The sequence below is a fragment of the Callospermophilus lateralis genome, unplaced genomic scaffold, assembly GCF_048772815.1.
Source record: "Callospermophilus lateralis isolate mCalLat2 unplaced genomic scaffold, mCalLat2.hap1 Scaffold_63, whole genome shotgun sequence".
Classification (NCBI taxonomy): domain Eukaryota; kingdom Metazoa; phylum Chordata; class Mammalia; order Rodentia; family Sciuridae; genus Callospermophilus; species Callospermophilus lateralis.
In genome coordinates this window covers 17343827-17371272 of record NW_027514713.1, presented here as the reverse complement: position 1 = coordinate 17371272, position 27446 = coordinate 17343827, and the positions used below count along the sequence as shown (strand labels likewise).

Sequence of the window (27446 nt, the reverse complement as noted above, 5' to 3'; positions counted from 1 at the left end):
GATGGTGGTACAAGCCTGTTCTTGGTGAATTTTCAACACAAGAAGCAGTAGCTATTAAAATTCACCCAATTCAGTGCTTTCTAAAGGAGCATTCCACTGTGCTGTCATGGAGAAGAAAAGGTAATGTAGCCACAAGCTATGGACTTATTCTGTAACAGGCTTATTTTCATAGTCGATTTATTACATACCGATTCATTTCAAATTTCTCATTCTAAGCTCATTTAAGAAGGCTTGGTTACAAAGCTCTGATCTACAAAGCTGAACCCTAATGCCTTAAGAGAGTGATACAAAATTTTAAAAATAATCCTGATCCTTTTGTGGTTCACAAGCATGGGGATTGGGTTTGCCCACTGTTGTCTGGGAGACACCTCCCTCAAACCTTGTTACCACATTGGCACATTACCCACCTGACATGAAAAGAAAAAAAAAGAGCAAGCTTATTGCAAGATAGATAGAATTAAGTAGACTTTTCCCTGCTCGAGGTTGTCTTCTCTAAAAAGGAGCAGCAAGAGTGAGAGCTCATCTTATCTTGAGGATCTGGAGCAAACCAGTGTGCTGTGAGACCTGCATCCAGAACTGCACCTGGAAGGCCTCCTTCCTCCTTCCTAGGGTCCCTGGTGGGCCCTGGTCACAATGCCTCCTATACGCACTCAAGTAGATTCTGCTCCCAGAGCCTTTGCAGGACCCCAAATGACCTATGCAAATCTATGTAGGGACAGGTGAACATGTAGCCATGCTCAGTAGCCCCATCTTTGGAGGCTGGGATCTCTCTAATGTTTTCTGGATATTCAGCCTGTTTACCTTCCACTGAAACCCACAATGTGTGCACTTGTCTCCGCCCTGACTTGCATGCCCTACATGCACAGCAGGACCTCAGCACCCTGCTACAGACATAATTGTGGTTTCACTCTCCTCCTCCTCAGACCAGGACCATGGGTGGCTCCGTGAACCCACATGACCATCTCCAGCTGGTCTCCCAACCACAGAATGAAGACTGGACCAAAAGCTCCTCAGTGCAAGGCCACAAAGAACATCAGGGTTCTGTACTCTCCTCTGAGACTGAGTGTGAAGGAAATGCCACTGATACCAGGCCTGTGGTAATCCTGGGACACACCCAGTATCCAGAGGCCTATTTTAATGCTGCTTTCAACTGCCTTGCCTCTTAGATGGAGTAGATTCATGCGGTTCCAAATAAGAACAGCACTTTTCTGGCCCCCATGCCTCACTTCCCTCCCACCACCACACGTTAACCTGAGTAAGATCAAGATAGGGAAAGGGATAAAATTAAATGAGCTAAAGTTATAGTCTCATTCTGAGATCTACTTTCAGTGTAACTCAGATCCTTCCAAACTGTATGCTTTGTCTAGGTTGTTCTGGGCCTGAGAGTTAACTGCTCCTAAATGCAATTCCTAGTTTTATGGGAAAATATCTATTTGGTGTTCACAGGCTTGTCACAGGTATGTCAAGCTAGCCCCACCCAATCCTGAAAGATTTATACATCTCACAAGGAAGAAAAGAATCACCTGCACTTTATTTACTTAAAGCCCCTGTAAGAACTCTGCATATCTTTTCAATATCTGTGGCTCTAGAGATAAGAGGGACCTTGTCCCTTTGTATGCCAAATAAGGTAAAACTAAGTTATAACTAGATTTACTGTGGGATATGTAATTGCTGTCCCTGGGAAACAAATGAAAACAGTCGACACCCCTCCCCTTAGCCTGGTGTTCTTAGAGGACTCTGCCAATTACCTTCCTTCTTCCCATTATCAACAAGTTTGTAAGTCCCCTTGGGGTAACAGCTGTTATGGCTTAGATATGAGGTGTCCCCCCAAAAGCTAATGTGAGATAATGCAAGAAAGTTCAGAGGTGAAATGATTGGGTTACATGAGCCTTCAGTGCATCAATGCTCTGATATGGATTAACTGGGTGGTAACTATAGGCCAAAAGGGTGTGGCTGGAGAAGGTGGATCACCAGGGGTGTGCCTTTGGGGTTTATATTCTGTCTCTGGAAAATGGAGCTTTTCTCTGCTTCTGGTACCCAGGTCCTGAGCTGCTTCCCCCATCACACCTTTCTCCATGATGCTCTGCTTCACCTGGGCCCAGGGCAATGGAGTTGGCCGCTTATGGACTAAGACCTCTGAAACCATGAGCCAAATAAACTTTTATGTCTCTAATTATTCTTGTCCGATCTTTTGGTGACAGCAGCTAAAAATCTGACGAAAACAATGGCCTTCTGGAAACTAAAAAATTCCCAGCCTTCAATCAGAGGCCTGGATGTAGGAAGGTAAGGCTGTGAACTGATCGTACACTTCCCCCCGCCCCCAAATTTTGTATGTTGAACAACCCTCAATGTGATGGTACTTAGAGGTGCCTTTGGAAGGTGATTAGGTCATGAGGATGGAGCCTTTGTAATGAGATTAGGGTCTTTATGAAAGAGACACCAGATCTTGTCCTCTTTTTGCAGTCTGTCACTAAAGGGCACAAAGAACAGGCAGTATCTGCAAACCAGAAAGTGGGTGCTCACCAGACACTGGATCTGCTGGCACCCCGATCTTGAACTTCCCAACCTCCAGAAGAGAAATAAACATCTGTTTTTAAACTCTCCAGTTTATGGCACCTTTATCATAGCAGCCCAAATCAACTAAGAAAGGTCACAAGTGGATGTTAAGTGCTGCATTGGTTTGGGCATTTAAAACTGATGGAAACACATAGTTTTGGACTGCACTTCTGCACTAAGCTCCAAATACCAGACCAGACCAGACCAGACCAAAAGGGAATAGCACAGGCCAAATGCCCCACAATCAAACTAAAAGCTTTGCTAGGTGCAGTGGCACATGTCTATAATCCCAGCAGTTCCAGAGGCTGAGGCAAGAGATTCACAAATTCAAAGCCAGCCTCGGTAATTTAGTAAGGCCCTAAACAACTTAGCATGAACCTGTCTCTAAATAAAATTCAAAAAGGGCTGGGGAGGGGCTGGGGTTGTGGCTCAGCAGTAGAGTGCTCACCTGGCATGTGCAAGGCCCTGGGTTTGATTCTCAGCACCACATAAAAACAAATACACAAAATAAAGGTATTGTGTACAACTAAAAAAAAATTTTTAAAAAAAGAAAAAGGGCTGGGGAGGGGCTGGGGTTGTGGCTCAGTGGTAGAGCGCTTGACTCCCATGTGTGCGGCACTGGGTTCAATCCTCAGCACCACATAAACATAAATAAATAAAATAAAGGTATTGTGTCATCCACAACTAAAATACTTTAAAAAAGAGTTTAAAAAAATAAATTAAAAAAGGGCTGGGGATATGGCTCGGAGTTAAGCGCCCCTGAGTTCAATCCCTGGTACCAAGTGGTAGGAGGAACTGAAGCTTTAAGGGAGCAGAAATAACTCCAATGTTTTATTAAAACAATAGATACCAGTCTGCCTGAGTCAGCATAACAAAGAAGTCCCTTCTGTTTCACACTTCCAAAAAAGTAACCTAAAATAACCTAATGTTAACCTATCCATTTTCCCCCTGCTCTTCTGTTTCCTTGTTTCCATTTTATAAAACCACTGTTCTGTTATTGCCTCAGGGGAACACTATTTTGTAGAATGAAGGCTACCCTGATTCATGCATCACAAATAAATGCCATCTTGACCTCAAACTAAATTTGCCATCATTTTGACTTTTGACAGAAGGCAGGGTGTGTGATCTTTGGGCTCAGTTCCACCTCTCAGTATCCGGAGCTTCCTGTCTCATTAGAGTAGGATTGTGATCTAATGCAGAGAGGAGTCGTTCACCTGAGGTTAGCAGATCCTGGTATTTCTGGCCCAGCCACCATCTAGCCTTGGTGCTGTGGGCAAGTCCTTAAACTCCAGCTTCCTCATCTACTAAATGTAAGTAAACAAACAGACCAATGTCATGGCTGGTTGTGAGAGCTGAATGAAATACATGCACATATGTCTTCCTAGAGTGATCAGTGAGCTAGAACTAATGGCAGTTCTTTCCTCATACAGAGATCAGCCTCCCTTCAAATCACCTGTGAGTTTCAACATGTGTGAACCACGTAAAGATAAACTACAGGGCTTTCCAAATTTTCACACTGGCTTCTTTCCAGTGAGTTTTGTATTGATGTTCTTGCCATGCTGAGGGGCTAACAGGATGTGTCCAGATTTATAAAATGTTCTGAAATACTGACAGTGACTGGGTCTTTGTGCCAACATTAAACACAGATAGGAGAAGCAAAAGTCAATCTGCAGATAAAGAAAAGAATAAAGCAGTTATACAAAGAAGAGACTTGGAACAATGAAGGCATGGGGTGACCTGTCCTAGCCAGCCATACCAGTGTTATCAAGGAAAATGCTAAATAAACTCTCTATTTTCACTTGCTCTTAATTGACTTACTAAAAAAACAGTAATTTTGGAGGACACACAGCTAGGCAATAACATTATTAATCCCCCACTGGCTTTGCTGTAGATGATACCTGTGGGTTATGACAATAGCTCTCTAGGGTCCTTCAGGGACCTGAGGCCCACTGTTGCTGAAAGCACTGACTCTTCACTTGCGCCTACAGATGTCAGATGGGCAATGGGATGGGATAAAAAGGCTGGCATCTTTATCTTCTTACTGTGTCTCTCTCCTTTGTTGCCTCAACATCTGAGCCTGATTATACTCAACCCTGCTGAGAACACTGGAGAAATGTTTTCTGCAAAGTATAATATAGGGTTGACTTTACCAGACTTGCCTTTTGGCTCTCAGTCTCCCCACTTCAAGGCTAAAGTCACCTACCAGCTTCCAGGACCAGAAGTACCAGATCATGAAAGGAATGAAAAGAGGTGACACCAGAGTTCCTGGTAGATCTCTGCCTATTCCCAGAAAACACAGGACTATTTCTCCCCTTCCTTAGCCTCTCTCTCTCCTCATGATTCCTCTCCTGTGTCTGTAACCCCTTGACTCTGGAGTTGAGAAGCTGATTTGTGAGCAAAACCCTTTCTCTTCCATTCTTTGGTCAATGAATAAAGCCTTTCTTTCTCCCCAGTACTAAACTCACAGACATGATTCTTCAATGGGTCCAGTCTCCAAAGCTGAGCCTAGTAACATCAGCTCAGAGAGCAGAGGATTAAATTTCAGGGATTTTGGACCAATTTTTAAGCAACTGATAGCCATGAAATCTGTCCTGGTGAGAGTAGAAAAGTCTACAAATCAGAGCTGCCCCTCCTCCAGTTGATTATTAAACATTTCCCAGCCTACAGCAGACTAATGGATCCTAAAAGGTTTGTAGTCCTCATAGGTGCTGAAGCCTACATGCATTATCATGACAGCCAGACCCTGGATTGTAAGAGACACCTTGACATTTAGTTAATAAATTCCCCCCTTTTTGTTAGCTCCTGTCAGCTACTTGACACTTAGAACCAGCCTCATGAAATGCAGAAATGTCTGTGTCTATGTGCCTTTTCTGGGGGTTGAAGATAGGAATGAGGGGAATTGGTTGACAGAGTCCCACAGAGATCTGTGGATAGTAAAAATAAAAAAAACTAAACAAATACATAAAAAACAAAGCTTGGCTTTTAGCATCAGCATCAGTTGAAGTATTGATGCTCTTGCCCTAATGCTTGCATTCACACAAGCCTTTAAGAAACACGTATGAATTGTACCTTTATTTTAAATCCAGTGCCTGTTAGAATGCTACTGTCATTCATTTATGTCTCTTTGAACTGAGGTTGGATTTGACATATTTGACATATGGATGGAAAACACAAAGGACCAGGATACTTATGAAAACTGCTGTACTTTTTTTAAATATTCCATTAAAGTCTAGCAGATACTTGGAGTATAAAATATAAACAGCCTCTTTTTACAGGAGCTGACCAGGAAAGTACTGGCATCCAAGCACAGAGGACAAGCAAGAGAGCACACAGCAATACCTAGAGTGATACTGAGTCTGACATTGAAAGGATGGAACCAACCCATGGCAAGTTCCCCCTGCAGCAGGGCTATTCTGTCTTTGTCACCCCTCAGAACCTTCTGGAGGGATTGTTCAAACAGATTGCTGGCCCCACTCCCAGATTCAGCAGAGGCCTGGTGGGGACTGATAATATCTAACAGGTTCCCAGGCCATGTTTGCTCACTATTCACACTTTGAGAAACAGTGTTCTAGAATCTGATCACTCAAACTATAATTTGTGAATCCTCATCATTAATATCTCCCGGAGCTTCCTACAAATGCACATAAGAGGGAGTTTGGTTGCTCTGAAATGGTCCCTTGGAATTTCACTAGACTTGGCTGAACTGATCCTACCCAGTTTAAAGCTGAGACCAAACCCTGAACTCAAAGATCCATGCAAGGTGCAGATAACAGAGGCCCCACTCTGAAGAGCCTGCCTGTCATAGGGTCCTCCTCACTCCCTTTTTATTGCAGAAGCTACACAGGGCTAGCCAGGATAAGAGTTAAAACTAAATAAGATAAGTTCAGCCCTTACCCTGTCATCTATTCCTGACATATGTTATTATTCCAGACCTTGCTAGCTATCACAACACCAATTATGTGCCAAATTTATTTTTGCTGTCTATATCCCTGAGTCTTGCAGATAGATCCAAGTCAAAAACTCCTCCTCAACGAATCTCAAATGTGTCCAGTCTGTGACAATATCTAAATATAGAGCAGAGCTTGCTGACCATCCTCACTTTGTGAACCAGTGCTCTAGAACTTATTTCAGTGCTTATATTCTGGAATTCTGTGCCACACATGTGATGTCCAATCTCCTTAAGTCACCTCTCTCCTACTGTCATCTCTTTATTGTTCATACAATTTGCATTGCTCAACTTTCTGTCTCCTCCCTGCAACCACATTAAAATCTTTCTGAAGCTTTGAGCTTCTTTATGCACTCAGGGTCAAACACAAAGTAGATATTCAGTAAACCCCTGTTGCTTATGGGTTGATAATCTTGAAAAGATCAATCTGAAGCATGCAAGGAAAAAAACATTCTCAAAATAATGGCATTTGGGCTGGGGATGTGGCTCAAGTGGTAATGCACTCGCCTGGCATGCGTGTGGCCCAGATTCGATCCCCAGCACCACACACAAAGATGTTGGGTCTGCCGGAAAAAACTAAAAAAAAAAAATATTAAAAAATTCTCGGGCTGGGGATGTGGCTCAAGTGGTAGTGCACTCGCCTGGCATGCATGCGGCCCGGGTTCGATCCTCAGCACCACATACAAAGATGTTGTGTCTGCCGGTAACTAAAAAATAAAATATTAAAATTCTCTCTCTCTCTCTCTCTCTCTCTCTCTCTCTCTCTCTCTCTCTCTCTCTCAAAAAAAAAAAAAAAATCATAATAATGGCATTTGTTGGTGAATGGATGGAAATGGAGAAAACCATGCTAAGTGAAATAAGCCAGACTCAGAAAATCAAAGGTTGAATGTTTTCTCTCATCTGTGGAAGACAGAGCAAAACAAAGGAAAGAAGGCAGTTTAGTCACTCATTCAAAATTCTGTTGGTGATCACCCATTACTTGCCAGGCCCACAGGTCCTAGGGGTTGTAAATGGGGTAGAGGGCCAAATAGACAAAGATCCCTGTCCCATCAAGCTTCCACATCCAGTTACTTCTGGTACATGCTGGCTAGGAGAGGAGGAAAAGAAAGAAGAAACAACTGAGAGGTAGAGGGTGAAGGATGGTGGTCATCGCTCTGGTGGTTTTTTAAAAATTTTATGTGTTTTACGTATCATTTCTTTGACATAGTTATATATTTCAAATACAATAAAATTTACCCATTTTAAACTATGAGACTCAGTGGTTTTAGTCTATTCATAAAGTTGTACAACTATCATCATGATTCAAGTATAGAACATTTTCAAACGTCCCCAATAGAAACCTCACACCCATTAGGACTCACTCACCATTCCTCACCCTGACCCGAACCTAGGCAACCACTAATCCACCTTCTGCCTCTCTGGATTTTCCTCTTCTGTATTATTTCATACAAATGGAATTGTACAGTATATGACATTGTGCCTGCCTTCTTTCACTCGGTATAATGTTTTCAACATCATCGTGTAGCAAATGATGGTACTTGATTCTTTTTTATTACTGAAAAATATTCCATGTCAGCCTATTCTCTTTTTTCCCCCATCATCTGAAAGTTTCCATCAAAAGGCACACATCATCTTTGGGAGGATTGTGTTACCAAATATGAGGTTCAGGAGGAAATAAATCTCATCCCCATTCCAGACTGTTCTGTCTGGGTAGTTGTTTCAAAGAACCACCATGCAGTACCTGACCAGATCCATCCCCAGTAAGGCTTCCGTCTCAGTAGCCGGTTCTCTGACATTGACGGCTTCCTCAGCTATGCACACACCATGCTCATTGGCTCCCATTTCTGCCCCCCAAAGCCAGGCGGGTCTGCTTATCACTATGGCATGTGTCCTCGGAACTTGGTCAATTGAAATGTAAGTGCACTAAAAAATGAAGACAAGAAAGAAAGCACCGTCACCTGTCGGGTACCTCTTGGTTTCCACCCAGGCTCTCACAATGGACCATCACATCAGTCACAGAGCCAAAAAACAAAAGGCCTTGTGAACGTTCAGCTTTAAAAGACACCTGGAGTCGCAATGCAGCTCAAAGCTTTCCATGGTGAGTTCAGTCTGTTTGGTTCAAGCCAATCTGTTCATAGTGCTTCCACATCTGGGATCATCTTGCACCAGGTATTCAGCCAACCTCTGCCCCGAACACTCTGTATCTGGCCATCTCCAGAGCCACAGATGACCATGGTCATTTCAAATGAACATAGCTATTAATTTCCAATTGCAAAAATCCTGATGGATCAGGGTTTCTGAACTTTTCTGAAGGTATGGAGCTCTTTCTTCAAAAGAAATCTCACCCAGAAGCCTGACACAGAACACAGCTAAAAGGGAAGATGCTTTGTCTGAAGAAAGAAGGTTCCCTGAGACCCCAACAATAATTCCTAGAGTTTCCCAGAACACAGTTTGACAACCTATTTGATTTCAGTAATGGCAGAAAAGGAAGAAATGGTTATGATATTGGCATGGAACCATGGCATTCCAACATGCACCTCCTTACACATTGCTTTCCAGTCTGGGCCACTGGATTCTCACACTAAGGCAGTGAGAATTCTCTAAGGCAGTGAGGCAGGCACAGGAGGAAACAGATCCATGGAGATGTGTTTCTAGCTGCTGTCAGCAACACAGTACAAGCCACTTAGACTTGCATGTCTTAACCTTCTCTGGGCTGCCTGGTCTTTACCTCAGGGAGCTAACTTAGCTCACACTATTTCTTCCAAAAGTATTTTTAACTGTAAAACATTTCCTTTATAAAAACTCTTACACAGAAGCGGAAACACAATAAAACTGATCGAAGTGAGCTGGGGCAAAAAGATGAGCAGTGTGGGACCAGGACAGGTGGGGACATACTCATATCCTTGCTTTCTTTTTTCCCTTAAGCTCCCTACCCTGTGTCCCATGAGGGGACTGGGCTGGGCACAAAGCTCTCCAAGGCTCCTATGACACACTCTCTGTGTGGTGGATGCAGTGTGGGCCACTAAATTGCAAAGAGCTCTTGAGCTCCCAGGGAATCATTTTATGAGCCACAGTGTCATTTACATTTTTAATCGGGCAGCTGAAAGCCCTGGGTTACTGAAGCCTAGGCTTTTTTTTTTTTTTCAAGACAGTTCTATCGACTGAATACAACCCAGAAATCTATTCTGCATTGATTTCCTGTAATCTCTGATCCTCAAGCAAAAGCTGAAATGTATGTAGCACACACAGTGGTTTGGTTGGGTGATATCTGTGTCTGCACAATCCACGTCACGGGTTGCACTGCAGTGTGGGGGGGTATTATTTCACTTGATACATATTTGTAAACTGCAAGCTAATTAAGTCCAGGGGTTGCCAAGAAACCCTTGAGATTTTGATGGCAAATAAACAATAAAACATACTCTTGAACTGTTTTTCTATATTCCATTCCCAAAATTTATTTATTTTAATAAATAATTCACCTAGAGCAAAAGGCCAGCCAAAATAGGAATCACAACTATGTTCCCTGTGCTTTTCTAAGTTGAACTGAAGGTTCTACCTTAAAATTGCATTCCTCTGTGTTAAAAAACAAGAAGCCTTTCAGGCATTGTGATGGTTTTGATGTTGAGGGAACCCCAAAGGCCCAGGTGTTCAAGGCTTGATCCTCAGGGTGGTGCTACTGGGAGGTGATGGGACCTTTAAGAGGTGGGGCTAATGGGTGATCTTTAGGTCACTGGCCCTTGAAGAGGATTGTGGGACCTCCCAGCTTCTTACTCTTTCTCTTCTGCTCCCTGGCTCTTGAAGTTAAGTCATTTTCCTCTGCCATGACGAGCTGCCTCATCCCAGTCCCAAAGCAACAGGGCAAACCAATCCTGGGCTGGAGCCTCCAAAACCGTGAGCTCAAATAACCCTTTTCTCTGTATAAGTTAAGTGTTTCAAGTATCTGTTACTGAAATGAAAAGCTGACAAAGACAGGCATTGGCAAAGATTTTCCAAAAGCCCAGTCCCCACTGAACACAAGTGACAGATTTTGTCTTGAAAAGAAAGAATGGGGAAGGAATATCAGCTTCTTAAAAGAAATTTATCATGATTTTTTTAAAGGCAGGAAAAGAGTAGAAATAGAAAATGGTTTTATTGATTTGTCCTCAAATACATTTTTTACACATTTATACCCATTTACCAATTATTTATAGAGCACCCACTACATTCAAAGTATTTTGTGCCAAGTGTTGCTGGCAGAAAATCAATGAGGATGGCTGTTTTCTGTCCCTTGGTTGGAAAAGAAGAAGGTCTATCCACATAAATTGTGTAACTGCCACATGACTCGAGTGTCACTGAGGCCTGTCCATGTCATACTCATGGCATCCTGCCCCTTCCTTCTTATCAGCCCTGTTTTTTTATATTTTCCATTCCATTCGATAAAATATACACAGTTCATCTATGTTATCTCCCCAAAAGCTGGAATGTAAGCCGCAGGAAAAAAGGAGGAAGTCTTTGTTGTTCAGTCCATTTACATATCAAGGCTGGTCCACAGTGGGCACCAATTAGCTTTATTTTAATGAATGGAAAGATGGATGGTAAAGATCTAAGGGAGCATAACAAAGGTCCAAAGGAAAGAGGGAACACAGGTAAGTGGCTGGAGGTTTTATCAAGTGGTGACATTTGAGTTGATTTGGAAAAAACATGTCAGACATCAAGATATTCCAGCAACTCTGGAAGCCAAGGCAGGAGAATCACAAGTTCCAAATTAGTCTCAACAACTTAGCAAGGCTCTAAAGCAACTTAGCAAGGCCCTAAACAACTTAGCAAGATCTTGTCTTAAAACAAAAATTAAAAAGGGCTGGGGATATGGCTCAGTGGTAAAACACCCTGGGTTCAATGCCCGATACAAAAAAAAAAAAAAAAAAAGATACATCTGGAGAGAGCAAAGGGCCTAAGAAAAGACAGAAATGGGATGTCTGTGGTGTAGTCATGGTCCAGGGAGGTCCCCACCGTGCATCTGAGGGCAGCCACTCTGACAACACTGAGGCACAGATCTGCAAAGGCTCAATAAGGATTGACAAAAATGTTGCACATGTTATCAGAAAGACCAGATGGCCCTTGTGGGAGTTCAAACTGTAGGCAGCCAACCTGACAATTTCTGGGCCAAATTAAGAATAATGAGGAAGGAAGGGGATCCCCAAATAGCCTGATGGGATAGATCAGGCCCTCATAAGCACTAGAACTGAAAGCCAACATGGCTACATCCCCCTCATGTGCTGGGAACCTCAGGGAGCCTGTAACACATGCCCTTGGCGGACTCTTTGTCATAGACCAAGGAAGCCTGGGACTAACAAGGCCCCTTCTGTGACAGTTCTTCATGCCCGCTCCATTGTGTTTTAAATGTGGCTAATCACAGCCACCTCTGGGGAGTGGGGCCGGGGAGGGGAGGGATGAACACATTACCCTCATAAGCATGGGTGATTTAAAATCCCAGGTTAGGACCAAAACTCACAAAATAATGAAATTTACACCAGAGGTAATTAGCTAAACTCTGTAAAGCCAGCCATGTAGAATGTAAACTCCACAGGCAGTCTTTTCTTTCTTCTTTCATTCTTATTTTAAATAAAATTCTCTGACCTTGACAACTGCTACATTATTAATGAGGCTGACACAGAAGTGGGATTTGAGGTGGCAGAGGAGGTTTTCACAGAAGAAAATATCCATCCAGCACCTGAAATCTTGTTTCAGAGTAGAAAAAAATAATTGAGTGCCTCAAGTCAAAATTCTTAGCTAAATTTCTTTTAGAAAAGAAAAGGAAAGTGTTTCAGTCCTTGGATGGATCCTTAGAGGTAGCTGCCATCTCAGCTTTGGTTATTAAGCCATTCAAGTGAACTGTGAAAAGGAATGAGTGATTTGTCTTGCTGCCCCATGGCTACTCCCTCCCTGACTCTCATAAAACAGATATGTCAGCAAGTATGACTTTGGGGTGTCAGAGCCTCATAACAATATAAGAATGCTCAGAGCAGCGAGGGAGCATGGTAAGGCTTGCTTCCAAATGTCGACTCAACCTCCTGTGAACTCTGGGATTTTAAAGGACCATCCTGTCCTGAGCCTGCCCCTCTGGGTGGCTGCAGAGGACACCCTACCATGTTGTATGGTGGAAAAGATGAGCCTTGAAAAGGCCCTACAGAAAAGATAAAAAACAATGATCCTGCAGAGCAAGCCTTTTATTGTTCTACAGGAATGTGTCAAAAATGAAAAGCAAGATCAGCTTCCTGCTGGCGCCTACCCTGCCCCACATCCCAGCCACACTATTTGTGGACATTGCCCAGTGAAAGGGGGAGTAGACTCTCACACAATAGGCGGTTCAGCTAATGAAATGCAACCATTGTGCCTCTCTTACTGTACTCAGATGGTGAACACAACCCTGGCACCACCAGTGAAAAACATTATGGGATGCATTGATGAGTCAGCCAAACTTCTTATGGTGGAGAGAGAACAGGCAGGGAAATTGAAGGCTTCAGAGAAATGGCTTTAATTTTAGGAAGAATGCAACCCTAAAGCAGCATTGCTCAAGGTCACTGAGGGTTTGTTCATTTACCTTTAAATTTTTAATCCCAGTGTGTGCCTACTATTTGGTTGTGCATCCTTAAAATTCATAAGAGTCTAAATAAATAGTTGACTAAAGAAGGTGGGGAGGTCAGAGGGCAACACCACTGACCACACCTTAGAACTGCTTTGGATTTTCCTGAATCTTTAAGAGATCTCTGGAGATGGGCCAAGCAGAGGCCTGAGGTCAGGGTCAGGTTTGGGAAAGGACACTTGCTGCCAAGCTGTGTTCTCCTGGAAGCCAGGGCAAGGCTTCTGGTTTCACACAGCTACTGGTCCATGTGTGGAAGGACAGAAAACAGACACAGGAAGGAAAGTATATAGGTTGCCCATGGAGCTCTGCTTAGCTTGCTGGGATACTAGAATGTCTTATGATTTCTCATTGGAAGAAATAACCTCCAGAGCTAAAATTCAGGACTCTACCCCATTCTCCCCCCCAACTCTCTCTCTCTCTCTCTCTCTCTCTCTCTCTCTCTCTCTCTCTCTCACACACACACACACACACACACACACACACACACACTCACACACATACCACAAAACACAGCCTCCATCTGGACAATCTTTCTAACAATTTTCTCAAGCCATTGCAAATTCTAAATTTTCTCTTCTTCTCATAAATATTTTTACTAGTAAAGAGACAAGACCAACAAAAAACCTACCCCAATCATGAAAATACTGAGTCCAGAGAGCACTTTGTGTAGTGGAAAAACAGACATAAATTAGAATTAATTTTCAAGGAATGGAAAAAATAAAGGAGGAAAATAATGGAAATGAGATTTATTATCAAATATTAACAGACTCCTTCAAAAAAATTATGTGTCCAAACTAACCTTGTTACCAAGAGTTCTCTCTGTCTCCATAAACTGATATAATTAGCTTCTTGGGCATCAAGTGTAAAAAATGTATACTTTAGCTGAAATCCATTGTTTTTCTGGAATAATATTCTAATATTGGTTCAATGTTTTTCTAAATGGTAAGTGCAACCATGTAAGAATAGAACTATGCTATCTGTGTGTGTGTATGTACATATGCACACACACACACACACACACACACACACACAGCACATCATAACCCAAGAAGTTTTCATCTGCTTCCTCAACCTCCCCACATCCAGAGGGAAAAGCTGTAATTGGAGTAAGCTGAGGGGAGTTCTGTGATGCATGGTGGTACAGCATCCTCAGAAAGAGAAGACAGGCTTTCAAACTAGATATATAGTTATCCATCCTACTTGAAAGCCGAAGACAAGCTGTTAAAAAAACAGAATCCACATGGGAAAGTCTAAAGAATATCAAATTAAGAAGTTCCAATCTGCCAACTCTGCAGCTGAATAAAAACACATGGTGTAATTTTAGAAACTGAGCAACTCTGTGCTGAAGGATCTTACTGCTTATTCTCCCAGCCACAAGCAAAATGAGTTTGACATATGGTATATGACAGGACTGATGGATGAGAGCATGAAGGGCAGGTGAGTAGTCAAGGTGGAAGTGAAGACACCTGGAAGGATGGGCCAGAGGGAAGGATGGGTGGGTGGATAAGCAATCAGGATGACTTTTTCGTACATGGTTATTCTCAGGATGAGAGTTCCTGGGATCTCAACAGTCCAGTATGAGGTTTCAAGGGAATTCTTAGGATATGTGTTTAGAGTATCATGAAATGGATGAGGAATAGATTGGTTCTTATGGGAAGTTCTTACTCCTCAGAGTTAAAAAAAAAAATCTGTGTGCTAATGGCATTTTTATGAAAGTTGTATGACAATAACTGTGGCTCATACACCCAAATATGAGAAGGAATCCAGCATTTTGTCCTTGGGACAAGGACACAATGGAGACAGGTGTAACGATAAGGGAGTTAAACAATAAATTTGGAAAGCAGACTCAGAAGCATGTGCTAAAGATAGGAGTTTGGGCACTGACACCTGGAGACACAGAGTCTCTCAGCACAGGTCAATTATTAACAAAACAAAACAAAAATCCTCTCTTCCCAATGCCAAGCTTAAGAGGTTACGTATCATACCATCCAACTACACGTTTCCATGGAGACATTAGAGAGGGGTTGCCAGGGGTTGGGGGAAAGTATGAACTGGTCAGGAGTATGGAGGGTCTCCAGGACTATAAAAGCATTCTCCAGGACACCGTAATGATGGGCACATGTCATTACATGTGTGTCAAAGCCCATAGGATATATGACACAAAGAGTCAATGTTAGGCTTTAGTCAATAACAGTGCATAACAATGGCTCATCAATCATAACTAGTGTACCACACCAGGGCACAGAGGAGACTGGGAGGCAGAGTGAGGGAGTATATGGGAACTCTCCGCTTTCTTTTCATAGATATATAAACACAAATGTGCCCTAAAAAAAAAAGTCTAAATGACAAATAAGAATCTTTTTCAATGAGAGATGGGCAGAGCTGTATCCTGGAAAAAAAATTCTGGTAACTCTGCAGGAAAAAGGATCCAGGAGAAAGACAAACGAGGATGAACAAGAATATATCAGAGGGCTAGGGCTAAAGCTCAGCAGAAAAGCACTCTTCTAGCACGTGAGGCACTGGGTTCAATCCTTAATAGTGCATAAATATAAAACTGCACCTATTCACATAAGAGAACAAGATTTAACCTGGGGTACACCTGAGTGACAATATATCATGAATTAATGGGTAAAAGTAAGTCTATTTCCTAAAATGACTATAGCCATGAGAGTAGAACAAGAGGAGTTATTTAGCCTATTTTTCCCTCAAAAAGAGTAAACTTTTCTGAAACACTTATTTCAAACATGATTATAAATGGCTTATGTATAATGTTGTAGATACTAGGGTTACTTAACAAATCATTCCACAGTTTAGTGGTATAAAATAACCATTTATTAAGCTCACATGTTTAATAGGTCAGGAATGTGTACAGCAAACAGCAGGGATGGTGTGTCTCCACTCCAGAGACTGGGATCTGGAACCATCTGGAAGGTCTTTCATTCACATGTCTGGCAGTTGATGCAGGTTGTTGACTAGCGAACCTCAGCTCTTCTCCAAGTGGGCCCCTCCCTGTGGTCTCTGTATGTGGAAAAGTTTGGCTTCCTCCCAGCATGATAAATGACTGGCTTCTTAGGGCTACAGTCAGAGATCCAGACAGATAGAAGCTATGTCCTTTTACCACCCAGCCCTGAAAGGCACATAGCATTCCATTCACATGCCCCACAGGTCAGAGCAATCACTAAGGTACATGGTAGGGGTGAGAGATGTAGACCACATCTGCCCCTCTCCCTGGGAGGAGTGCCCCTCACACTGTAAGAAGTGCATATAAGGTGAGATTTGGTGCAGCCAATTTGGGGAAATTAAATCTTTCCATGTGAAAATCAAAGTTTATTTTTATGCTCTCTCAGGGGCAAAAATAGAATTATTCAGGGAACACAGACAGGAAAGGTCAGTAACCACTCGAATCAACAAACTTCACCCACTCTACCATGTTCCAGGAAAAGAGAAATACTCAGGCCCAAATGACACAGATATTCATGCACGGATGAAAACCAATTGAACAAAATATGCTCATCAAAGAAACTAGCACTCTTCTCCCACATCAAAGACTCGCTGCAGTCTAGGGGCTTGGACTGAATTAGCAGCTTAACTCAAGAGGCATGTGGTTCTGGTGAAAGCCCCGTAGGACACAGTCCACCACTGCTCCATCCACAGACAGCCTATGTCTAGTCACGCTCAACTTTGCGTGTTCGTTCCAATGTCTTTGTCAAATTCACCCAAAATAAGCAGTTCTTCATAGAATTCTGTTGCTCTTTGGTGCTGACTTGTGCTTTCAAAGGACAGAAACAGAACCAGTGATTTAAGATTCAGAAAAAAACAAAAACAACAACAAAAAAACACTGTACACATTGATGCACTAATTTAAAACCAAACATGACGACCAGGAAAAAAAATCCATTTATTTTAACAGCCTTAAAACACTAAAAAGGAGAGGAGAGAAAAGAGTTTTGTTCATTTACTAGCTCCAACATTTTTCTCCAAAATACAACAAACACTTGTTTGTTAGTTGTGTGCGTGCACACATACACAACCCTAAGTAAATATACCATAATCATGAAGTTTATTTCATGAATGTAATCATGGCTCAATTACCAGATGAATAGAAAGAAAAAAACTAGGTTATTAGATTATTTCCGTAATCATGAAAAGACCTTCAACAAAACTTAATACCTATTCCCAAGTTGTTGTTGTTTACATTAAATATAAGAATTCATATAGATCTTTTAACATGATAAAACAACATAAATCTTAGTCCCAAAGCCATCATCTTACTCAATAGGGAAGCACTAGAGGAAACCCCACTCAGGTCAGAAACAAAGGCAAAAATACTTACTATCTCCACTGTTACTTCACATAAGATATGAGTCAGAGCAATCAGACAAGAAAATAATTAGAGATGTAAGAGAATCAAAGACCCATTATTTGGTGGTGACTCTTAACAATACACCTGGAAAACCCAAGATAATTTATAATAAAAGAGAACACAACCTAATAAAAGAATGTGATAAAATAGTAAATTAATTAAGATATCCATCATGGAAACTTGACACAACACTCTAGGAATATGCAGACACAGGCACTGTCATAACATTACTGGTGGGAATGCAAAGTGGTAAACTACGTAAGGAAGGATGTTTGACAATATTTAACAAAATTACATGTTTATTTACCTTGTGACCCAGTATTACCACTTCTAGGCATTTATCCCTAAGAAAGACTGACAAAAAAAGTATATTTGTTAAAGCACTCAAAACATGAATTGATTGATAATTTGTAACATGACAAAAGTAAATAAACCGAGACTAGATACTGTGGTAGATGCATTGGCTATTATTCATTTCAGCACTCTTTATAATAGCAGAAGATTGGAAGACCAATTGGGGGCTGCTTAAACTATGGTTCATTGTAGAATGGAACACTCTGAAGCTCAAAATAAGCAATGAAGAGTTCCTGTATATACCATATGCCCTGATTCGCAAGATAGAATTTTAGTTGGAAAAAAAATAAAGGATAGAGGTATATGTGGCATGTTACTATTAACCTTAGAAAGGAGAAAACGTGGGGGCTGAGGTTGTGGCTCAGTGGTAGAGTACTCGCCTAGCATGCATGAGGCACTGGGTTCCATCCTCAATACTATGTAAATGTAAAATAAAATAAAATAAAAAATAAATATTTTAAAAAAGGAGGAAGGGGACCTGAAAAAGTACATATGTGTATGTATGATTTTTACACATATGTACATTTTTAATGAGAAGGATAAACCAAAAAATCTTCTAAAATATGGTTAACTGTGTAGAAAAAAGAAAATGGAATAAAAGAGACAAGGATAGACATAGTACTTTGAATATATCTTTTTTAAAGAGTTGACTTTAGAGCTGGAGTTGTATGTAGCTCAGTGGTAGAGTGCTTGCCTATAAAGATTTGACCTTAGAATCATGTAAAATTTTACTTAATTATAAAACAAAGATCATAAGGAACAGAGAATTCTTCACATACCCTCATTTTTAAGATTGTGAGCCAACGTGAATGAAAATGGAAATCAGCAGAAATAACATGACAATCTCATGGGTGAGCAGGCTTCCAAGAAAGAAGTCAGTGTTTGGAGGCAGAGCCAGAGAAGGATCCTCAGCGTGGAGGAACTGAGACATGTGCATGACTTACCTGAACCTTGCTCTCCTAATCAGCAGCAGAGAAATACACAACCTGTTGCACTTCATCCCTGGGTCGGGCTGAATTTTTCCCAAACACCACCAGACCATCCTTAGCACGCGGCGGGAAGGCCACAAAGCAGTAACTTGGAGGACCTCTCGCCATCCTGAAAAGAAAGCACCCATGAGAAAAGGAGCGGACCTTGCACGGAACCTTCCAAGGGCGAGTTCTGCAAACGCTCACCAGCGGGAACAGATTCACCATGGAACTGTGCGCAGTGAGCTCATGAAGCGATCCCAGCTGGCCGGGAAGGTGGGGTGCCTGTAGTCGAACCACAGAGTCACAGAGACCAGATATTGTTTAGTACTCTGTGGGATTAAATGAGCTCAGATTCTCCACACACTGAAGTGGCAGCCAAAAGTGCAGTGGCGTGGGAGAAAGCAAAGGGGATTATTGTTCCTGGCAGAACACACACACACCCACACAGCAGTCTGTCAAAAAAATAACTGAATTAACAAGAATCAGAAATCAGAAAATGGAACTAAAGATAAACTGAAAGAGACCACCCGCCCCTTTTAAAATATAGTATTACTCTACCTCAATGACATATTATTCAAGCACACTTTGCTTTCCCTCCTACCCCTCCAGTGACTCCTGGGCTGGCTAGGTCTCTTCTAAATGACCATTGTGCATTCTCACTTCTTGATCCTTCCATAATTGTTTAATGCTTTCCCCACCCGCCAAGGAAAAATTCTTCCATGCCCAGAGCTTCCTTGTTAATTATGCACCCATGAGGTGCACACAGTGAATTTCAGCTCAGTTCTCAATTTGAGCTCCCAACCATAGACCCAACTGTCTCCCTGTATCCAAAGCTGATTTCAGCCTCTTCCCCCAAAGGGGGCCCTTGCAACCTTCCCTCTCAGAGGTCAGCTCCATCAGTAGAGTATCTGGAATTCAGGAATCATCCCTATCATCTACTTCTCCATTATCCAACATGTCACCAAGTCCTATAGATTCAGTCTCCTAAATCTCTATGGAAACTAGCTACTTCCCTCCATTCTACTGCCACCACCCTACACCAAGGCCACCATCATCTCATCATCTCCAGCCTGGACCAGGCAGTAGTCTTTTAAGGGGCTGCTGCAAAACCTCCATTATTTCCCTTCAAAAACATCCTCCACATTGCAGCCAAAGAGATCTTTGCAGAAGGAAGATTTAATCACGTATTTCTGCTTAAAATACTTCAGAGGCTGCCCACCACTCTTATAATAAACATCAAAACTCACTCTCACAACTCCAGAGCACAGGCCTTTTTCCAATTCCCCCAATACCCTCAGGGCCTTTGCACATGCTCCACACTTTTTCCTGAGAATTCCTTTCCATGCTTCCTTACACCAAAATGATTTGCCTAGTTTCTTTTGCAGCTTCACATACCACCAGCTCAAATGTACAGTAATTTATGTCACTATACCATACTGTCTCATAGAATACTGTTTTTTCCCTTTATCTGAATAATTTGTATAATTGCTTTCTTACCAAAAATTAATATTTACTTTCTCCTTCCTCTCTCCAAAAAAACTAAGCAATATGGAAGCAGGAACTGTGTCTTTTTATTTGCACAACCAGCTCTACGCAATGTCTCATGCAGAATAGATGTTCATGAAATAATAGATAAGTGTCCTTTTCTTGTTTTCTAACATCTCACAAATGAAGATGACTTTACAACTCTCTTTCTTCACCACCACACTCCTGCACCTGGCCTGAATGCCCTTGGCTTACTCTTTATGTCATTCCAGATCAGATTCAAAATGTCTTTTTTTTTTTTCAGGAAGACTTCTATAAAAGACTGCCGTTTATTCAGCATCCACAAGCACTAATGCATCCATTGTGTTCTAGAATAATGCATGTTTGTTGCTTGTAAATATATTTCCTTATCTGTGTCTAAAAGCTCTCTGAGGATAGGGGCCATGACATCCAAATATAGAAGCCCCACATTACAGGCCCTCAACAACGTTACATGTTGAACCAACCATATTGTATTTTTTAATTGATTTTATTTTTTTAAATATATGACAGTGGAATGCATTACAATTCTTATTACAAATATACAGCACAATTTTTCATATCTCTATATATAAAGTATGTTGACACTCAATTCGTGTCTTCATACATGTACTTTGGATAATGATGTCCATCACATTCCACCATCCTTGCTAATGACCCTGCTTCCTCCCTTTCCCTCTCTCCCCTCTTACCTATCTGGAATTCATCTGGGAGGAATAGATGAATTGTATTGTATTTGTATCATCAATTACCCAATTCAAACACTTTTTTCTTTCTTTACTTTTAAAATTTTTTTATATCAGCTATATTGTATTTGCATCATTGATAACCCAATTCAAACACTTTTTTTATTTCTTTTTTCTTTTCTTTCTCCCTTTTTAAAATTTTTTTTTATTTGTGAGTCCCAAATACACACCCAGTATTATTTTGTTGTCTATTTGATTCCTGAAATTGAGAAGGGTTTGTTTGATGTATTTAGGTGCCCCATTGTTTGGGGCATAAATATTTATGATTGTTATGTCTTGTAGATGTATAATTCCCTTAAGCGGTCTGAAGTGTACTTCTTTGTCCCTTCTGATTAACGTTGGCTTGAAATCCACTTTATCTGATATGAGGATAGAAACCCCTGCTTATTTACAAGATCCATGTAAATGCTAAGTTTTTAATTAATTAATTAACTAATTTGTTCTACATGACAACAGAATTCATTTCATAGTACACATATGGAGCACCATTTTTCATTTCTCTGGTTGTACAATAAGTAGAGCCACACCACTTGTGTCTTCACACATATACCTAGGCCCCATTCCTTCTCCTCCCACCCTTATTTCGAGTTCCTCCATTACTTGCATGCTCCCTCCCATACCCCCATTATGGATCAATATCCAGTTATCAGAGACAAATTCAACCTTTGTTTTTTTGGGGGGATTGACTTACTTCATTTAGCATGATCTTTTTCAACTCATCCATTTATTTGCAAATGCCATGATTTTATTCTATTTTAATGCTGAGTAATATTCCATTGTGTATATATACCACAGTTGCTTTATCCAGTGAATGGTAAGTTTTTTCTCATCCTTTTACCTTAAGTCTGTAGATGTCCTGCTTATGAGGTCTCTTCAAGACAGCATATTGTTGGATCTTGTTTACTAATCCAATCTGCCAGTCTGTATCTTATTTTTTAGTTGTTGATGGAACTTTATTATTTATTTATATGTGGTACTGAGAATGAAGTAGTGCTTAAAATTTCCCACTGTTACAGTGAAATATTCTGGTTGGCAGCCTCACACATGCCAGGCAAGCACTCTTAACACTGAGCCACAACCCCAGACCAACATTAACACAACTCTCTCATCACTAGATATGTCTACCATACAGAAACAAAACAAAGAAGCTACAGAACTGAAAAACACAATTAATAATTTAAACTTATGAAACATATATAGAATATTTCATCCATCAATGACTTACTATACTTTCTTCTCAGCAGCACATGAATCATTTTCTAAACAGAGCATATCTTAGGCCACAAAGCAACTCTTAGCAAATAAAAAGAAACAGACATAATAACTTATATTTTATCAGATCATAAAAGAATAAAATTAGAAATGAATGATAAAATAAAACATAGAAGCTGCACTAACACCTGGAGACTAAATACCATGTTAATGAATGACCAATGGATAGCATAAAAATTCAAGGTTGTAAGTTAAAAAATGCTTAGAGGTAAATGAGACTAGGAATACAACACATTATACTCTCTGACAAATTGGTTCTTTGAAAAAATAAATTTGATAAAACCTTAGCAAAGCCAACTATGAGAAAGAGGTAAAAAACATAAATACTAAAATCCGTGGTGAAAAAGAAAATATTATCATGAAAAATACTTATGTAAGTATTTTATCACAGAGGATGATCAGAAATTATTTTGAAATTTATGCTCCAATAAAATAGAAAATCTTAAAGATATAACCAAATTTCTAGAGACATATGACCTATCCAAGTTGATTCAGAATGACACAGAAAATATAAACAGCTCAATATCAAGCAATGAATTAGAAGATGCCATCCAAAGCCTCCCAACAAAGAAAAGTCCAGAATGAAATGGATCCTCACCCAATTTGTACCAGACCCACAAAGAACAACTCACACCCAAACTCCTCAAATTATTCCACGAAGCAGAAAATCCGTTCAAACTCATTCTATGAAACTAGTATCATCCTGATACCAAAACCAGACAATGACACATCAAGAAAACAAAAGTTCAGACCAATATTCCTGATTAATATAGATGTAAAATTTTCAATAAAATAATAGCAAATCATATACAAAAAATATACTTAAAAGATATTGCACCAAGACCAAGTGGGGTTAATCCCATGGATGCAAGGTTGTTTCATCTAATAAATGTAATTCACCACATCAATAGACTTAAAATACAAGAAACACATGATTATCTCAATAGATGCAGAAAAAGCTTTTGACAAAATAAAGCATCTATTCATGTTCAAAACACAAGAAGAATTAGGCTTAGAAGGAATATACTTCAACACTGTAAAAGCTATATACATTAAACTCATAGCCAACATCATTATAAATGATGAAAAATTGAAAACATTCCTTCTAAAACCTGAAATAAGATGGGCTGTCCTCTTTTATCACTTCTATTCAACATAGTGCTGAAAACTATAGCCAGAGGTATTAGGGAAAAGAAAGAATTTAAATAGATATGAATAGGAAAAGAAGAGCTCAAACTATCTCTATTTGCAAAAAGAATAATCCTACATTTAGAAGACCCCAAAATTGTACCAGAAAACATTTAGAACTCTTAAACAAATCCAGTGAAGTACCAAGATATAAAATTAACATGCATAAATTAACTGCATTTCTATAAACCAATGATGAATCAGTCGAAAGAGAAATTATAAAAACTGTCCTAATTCACAACAGATTAATAAAAAAAACACCTTTGGAATCAATCTATCAAAACAGGTGAAAAATCTCTATAATAAAAACTACAGGGCTGGGGATGTGGCTCAAGTGGTAGCGCGCTCGCCTGGCATGCGTGCGGCCCGGGTTCGATCCTCAGCACCACATACAAACAAAGATGTTGTGTCCGCCAAAAACTAAAAAATAAATATTAAAATCTTCTCTCTCTCAAAAAAATAAAAAAATAAAGTAAAAACTACAGAACACTAAAGAAAGAAATTAAAGAAAATGTTAGAAGATGTAAAAATCTCCCATGATCTTGTACAGACAGAATTAATATTGTCAAAACAGCCATACGACCAAAATACAATTCCTATTAAATTCCCTATGACATTCTTCATAGAAACAGAAAAAGAAATCATGAAATTCACTTGGTAAAATAAGAGACCCAGAATAGCCAAAGCAATTCTTAGCAAGAAGAGTGAAGCAGGAGGCATCACAATACCGGATCTTACACTACTTTACAGAGCCAAAGTAACAAAAAATGGCACGGCACTGGCACACGACCAGAGACCCTGTGCCTACCATAAGAAACTGTAAGCCCAACTCTCCATGGTATTGGCTAAGGAACCAAGTTCCTCAACAAGATTCCAGAAGCATAATAAGCAAAATCGAGAATCAATAAATAGGAAAATATCAAACTAAAAAGCTTCTTTAGCAAAAGAGGCAATAAAAAAACGTGAAGAGGAAGCCTACAGAATGGGAGAAACTCTCAAAGACATCTGTACTTCTGCTGAAGCATTAATCTCCAGTATATATAAAAAACTCCAGAACTTAATAGCAAAGAAACCAAATAACCCAATCAGTAAATGGGCAAAAGAATTGAACGGGCACATCACAGAAGAAGAAAAATAAATGGCCAACCAAGATGTGAAAAAAATTTCAACATCTCTACTAATTACAGAAATGCAAATTAAAACTACATTGAGGGAGAAGAGAAGATGGCTGCGAAAGGAGTGCAGCACTCTCATGTACTGCGTCACTGAGCAGGAAAAAGACAAGGTAGAATGGATAAAAGCTAGCTTGTTAGGAATTTCCAGCAAAATTGGGGTGCTCCGAAACCTAGAGGAAGGATTTCCATTGCATAAGGACCTGCTACTGGAGCTCAAACGCGAGAGATTTGTCCGCACGGAGGGTCACGCTGCGTATGCAGCAAATCGCCCCGCGGCCAGAGTCTGCGGCGCTCGCTGGGAAACGACGGTAAGATAACAATGCAAAGATACAGCACTACGGATTCTGCAGGCTCCCGCCAGCTGTGCAAATACTGTACTCAGAGCTGAATTCTGGGCTTGAGACGGGGAAGGAAGCCATCCAATTCGGTTCTCCACATCAGTCAGACCACAGAGGAAGCCAGCGGCCACCATCTTGGAGAGCTGACGTCATCATCTCTGTTTTTTTTTTTTTTTTTTGACTGATCACAGCTCTTTCAGCTATAGATCAGCGGGGAAAACTTAAGGGCCCCTCCCATCTCTCCTGTGAGCGCAATAGCCAGACTGAGGGCGGCACGGGAGCCGGCGGGAGCCGCGGCTGTGGCGAGGGAGCCGGCGGCAGCCGGGGCAGCGGCACGGGAGCCGGCCGGAACCGGTGGGAGCCGCAGCAGCGGCGCAGGAGCCGGTGGGAGCCGCGGCGGCGCTGGCACAGGAGCCGGCGGGAACCGCACGGCGTGGGACTCCCAGCTACCGCTCCCACAAATGCTGACAACTGAGGTCTCTTGCACAGACTCGCCTTGGCGTGGGACTCATGGCTACCGCTCCCACCAGTGCTGACAACTGAGGTCTCTTGCATCAGATACGGGGGCGTGGCTACCAGAAGGTAAGCAAATTTGCTGGGGGTTCTCAGCCCCAAGCTCTACAAACTTAGGGCCTGAGGGAGGCAAACAAGGAGAGTGTGCCCAGGCACTAATGAAACAGCTGCTCCACGCGTGTGCAAGGTAGGCGGAACTGTGACCACCGACAAAACAGGCCCAGTGGACTGCCAGACACATCGCTCCGGTTGGGGGAGGGGCAGAGCCGCCGGGCGCCTGCAAGTTACGCAGACCTGCGAATCACCAGCAGATCAGGCCCAGCAACCGCGGAGCGGCAGAGCCACCCCCAAGCCTGCAAGGTAGGGGCACTTGCCACCCACTGGCCGGTCAGGCCCAACAATCTGCGGAGGGGCACAGCTGCCCCACGAGCCTGCTAGGTAGGCAGAACCCTGACCACCGACAGAGCAGGCCCAGAGGCCAGCCAGACACATTGCCCCACCCCGGTTGGGGGAGGGGCAGAGCTGCCAGGCGCCTGCAAGGCAGGCAGACCTGCGACTCACCAGCAGATCAGGCCCAGCAACCACGGAGCAGCAGAGCCACCCCTGGGCCTGCAAGCTAGGTCCACTTGCCACCCACCTGCAGGTCAGGCCCAACAAACTGCGGAGGGGCACAGCTGCCCCACGAGCCTGCTAGGTAGGCAGAACCCTGACCACCGACAGAACAGGCCCAGAGGCCGGCCAGACACATCGCCCCGCCCCGGTTGGGGGAGGGGCAGAGCTGCCGGGCGCCTGCAAGTTAGGCAGACCTGCGAATCACCAGCTGATCAGACCCAGCAACCGCGGAGCGGCAGAGCCATCCCCGGGCCTGCAAGGTAGGGGCAGTTGCCACCCACCGGCAGGTCAGGCCCAACAAACTGTGGAGGGGCACAGCTGCCCCACGAGCCTGCTAGGTAGGCAGAACCCTGACCACAGACAGAACAGGCCCAGAGGCCGGCCAGACACATTGCCCCGCCCCGGTTGGGGGAGGGGCAGAGCCGCCGGGCACCTGCAAGTTAGGCAGACCTGCGAATAACCAGCAGATCAGGCCCAGCAACCGCGGAGCGGCAGAGCCACCCCTGGGCCTGCAAGATAGGCGCACTTGCCACCCACCGGCAGGTCAGGCCCAACAAACTGCGGAGGGGCACAGCTGCCCCACGAGCCTGCTAGGTAGGCAGAACCCTGACTACCGACAGAACAGGCCCAGAGGCCGGCCAGACACATCGCCCCGCCCCAGTTCGGGGAGGGGCAGAGCCGCCGGGCGCCTGCAAGTTACACAGACCTGCGACTCACCAACAGATCAGGCCCAGCAACCACGGAGCGGCAGAGCCACCCCCGGGCCTGCAAGGTAGGCGCACTTGCCACACACCAGCAGGTCAGGCCCAACAAACTGCGGAGGGGCACAGCTGTCCCACGAGCCTGCTAGGTAGGCAGTACCCTGACCACCAACAGAACAGGCTCAGAGGACCGCCAGACACATCGCCCCGCCCCGGTTGGGGGAGGGGCAGAGCCGCCAGGCGCCTGCAAGGTAGGCAAACCTGCGTCTCACCAGCATATCAGGCCCAGCAACCCGCGGAGCAGCAGAGCCACCCCCGGGCCTGCAAGGCAGGCGCACTTGCCACCCACCGGCAGGTTAGGCCCAGCAACTCTCGGAGGGACACAGCTGCTCCACGCACGTGCAAGGTAGGCGGAACCGTGACCACTGACAAAACAGGCCCAGTGGCCCGCCAGATACATCGCCCCGGTTGGGGGAGGGGCAGAGCCGCCACAAGCGCCTTTTAGGTAGACAGACCTGCAACCGACAGACAGAACAGGCCTAGTGGCCAGCGGAGGGGCAAAGCC

The 27446-nt window shown here is 42.7% G+C and overlaps 1 protein-coding gene and 1 non-coding gene across 2 annotated transcripts in view; one reads left to right on the top strand and one right to left on the bottom strand.

Moving 5' to 3' along the window:
* Positions 1-309: 309 nt before the first annotated feature.
* LOC143389724 (small nucleolar RNA U13) lies at positions 310-413 on the top strand. The gene has a single exon (XR_013090157.1). It is a non-coding gene; the product is annotated as a small nucleolar RNA U13 (small nucleolar RNA).
* An 18387-nt stretch (positions 414-18800) lies between these two features.
* LOC143389650 (ankyrin repeat domain-containing protein 50-like) overlaps positions 18801-27446 on the bottom strand; it is a 51843-nt gene continuing 43197 nt past the window's right edge. The window contains exon 2 of the mRNA XM_077108362.1: positions 18801-18939. Coding sequence (XP_076964477.1) covers positions 18801-18939 — 139 coding nt within the window. The remainder of the gene's footprint in view (positions 18940-27446) is intronic.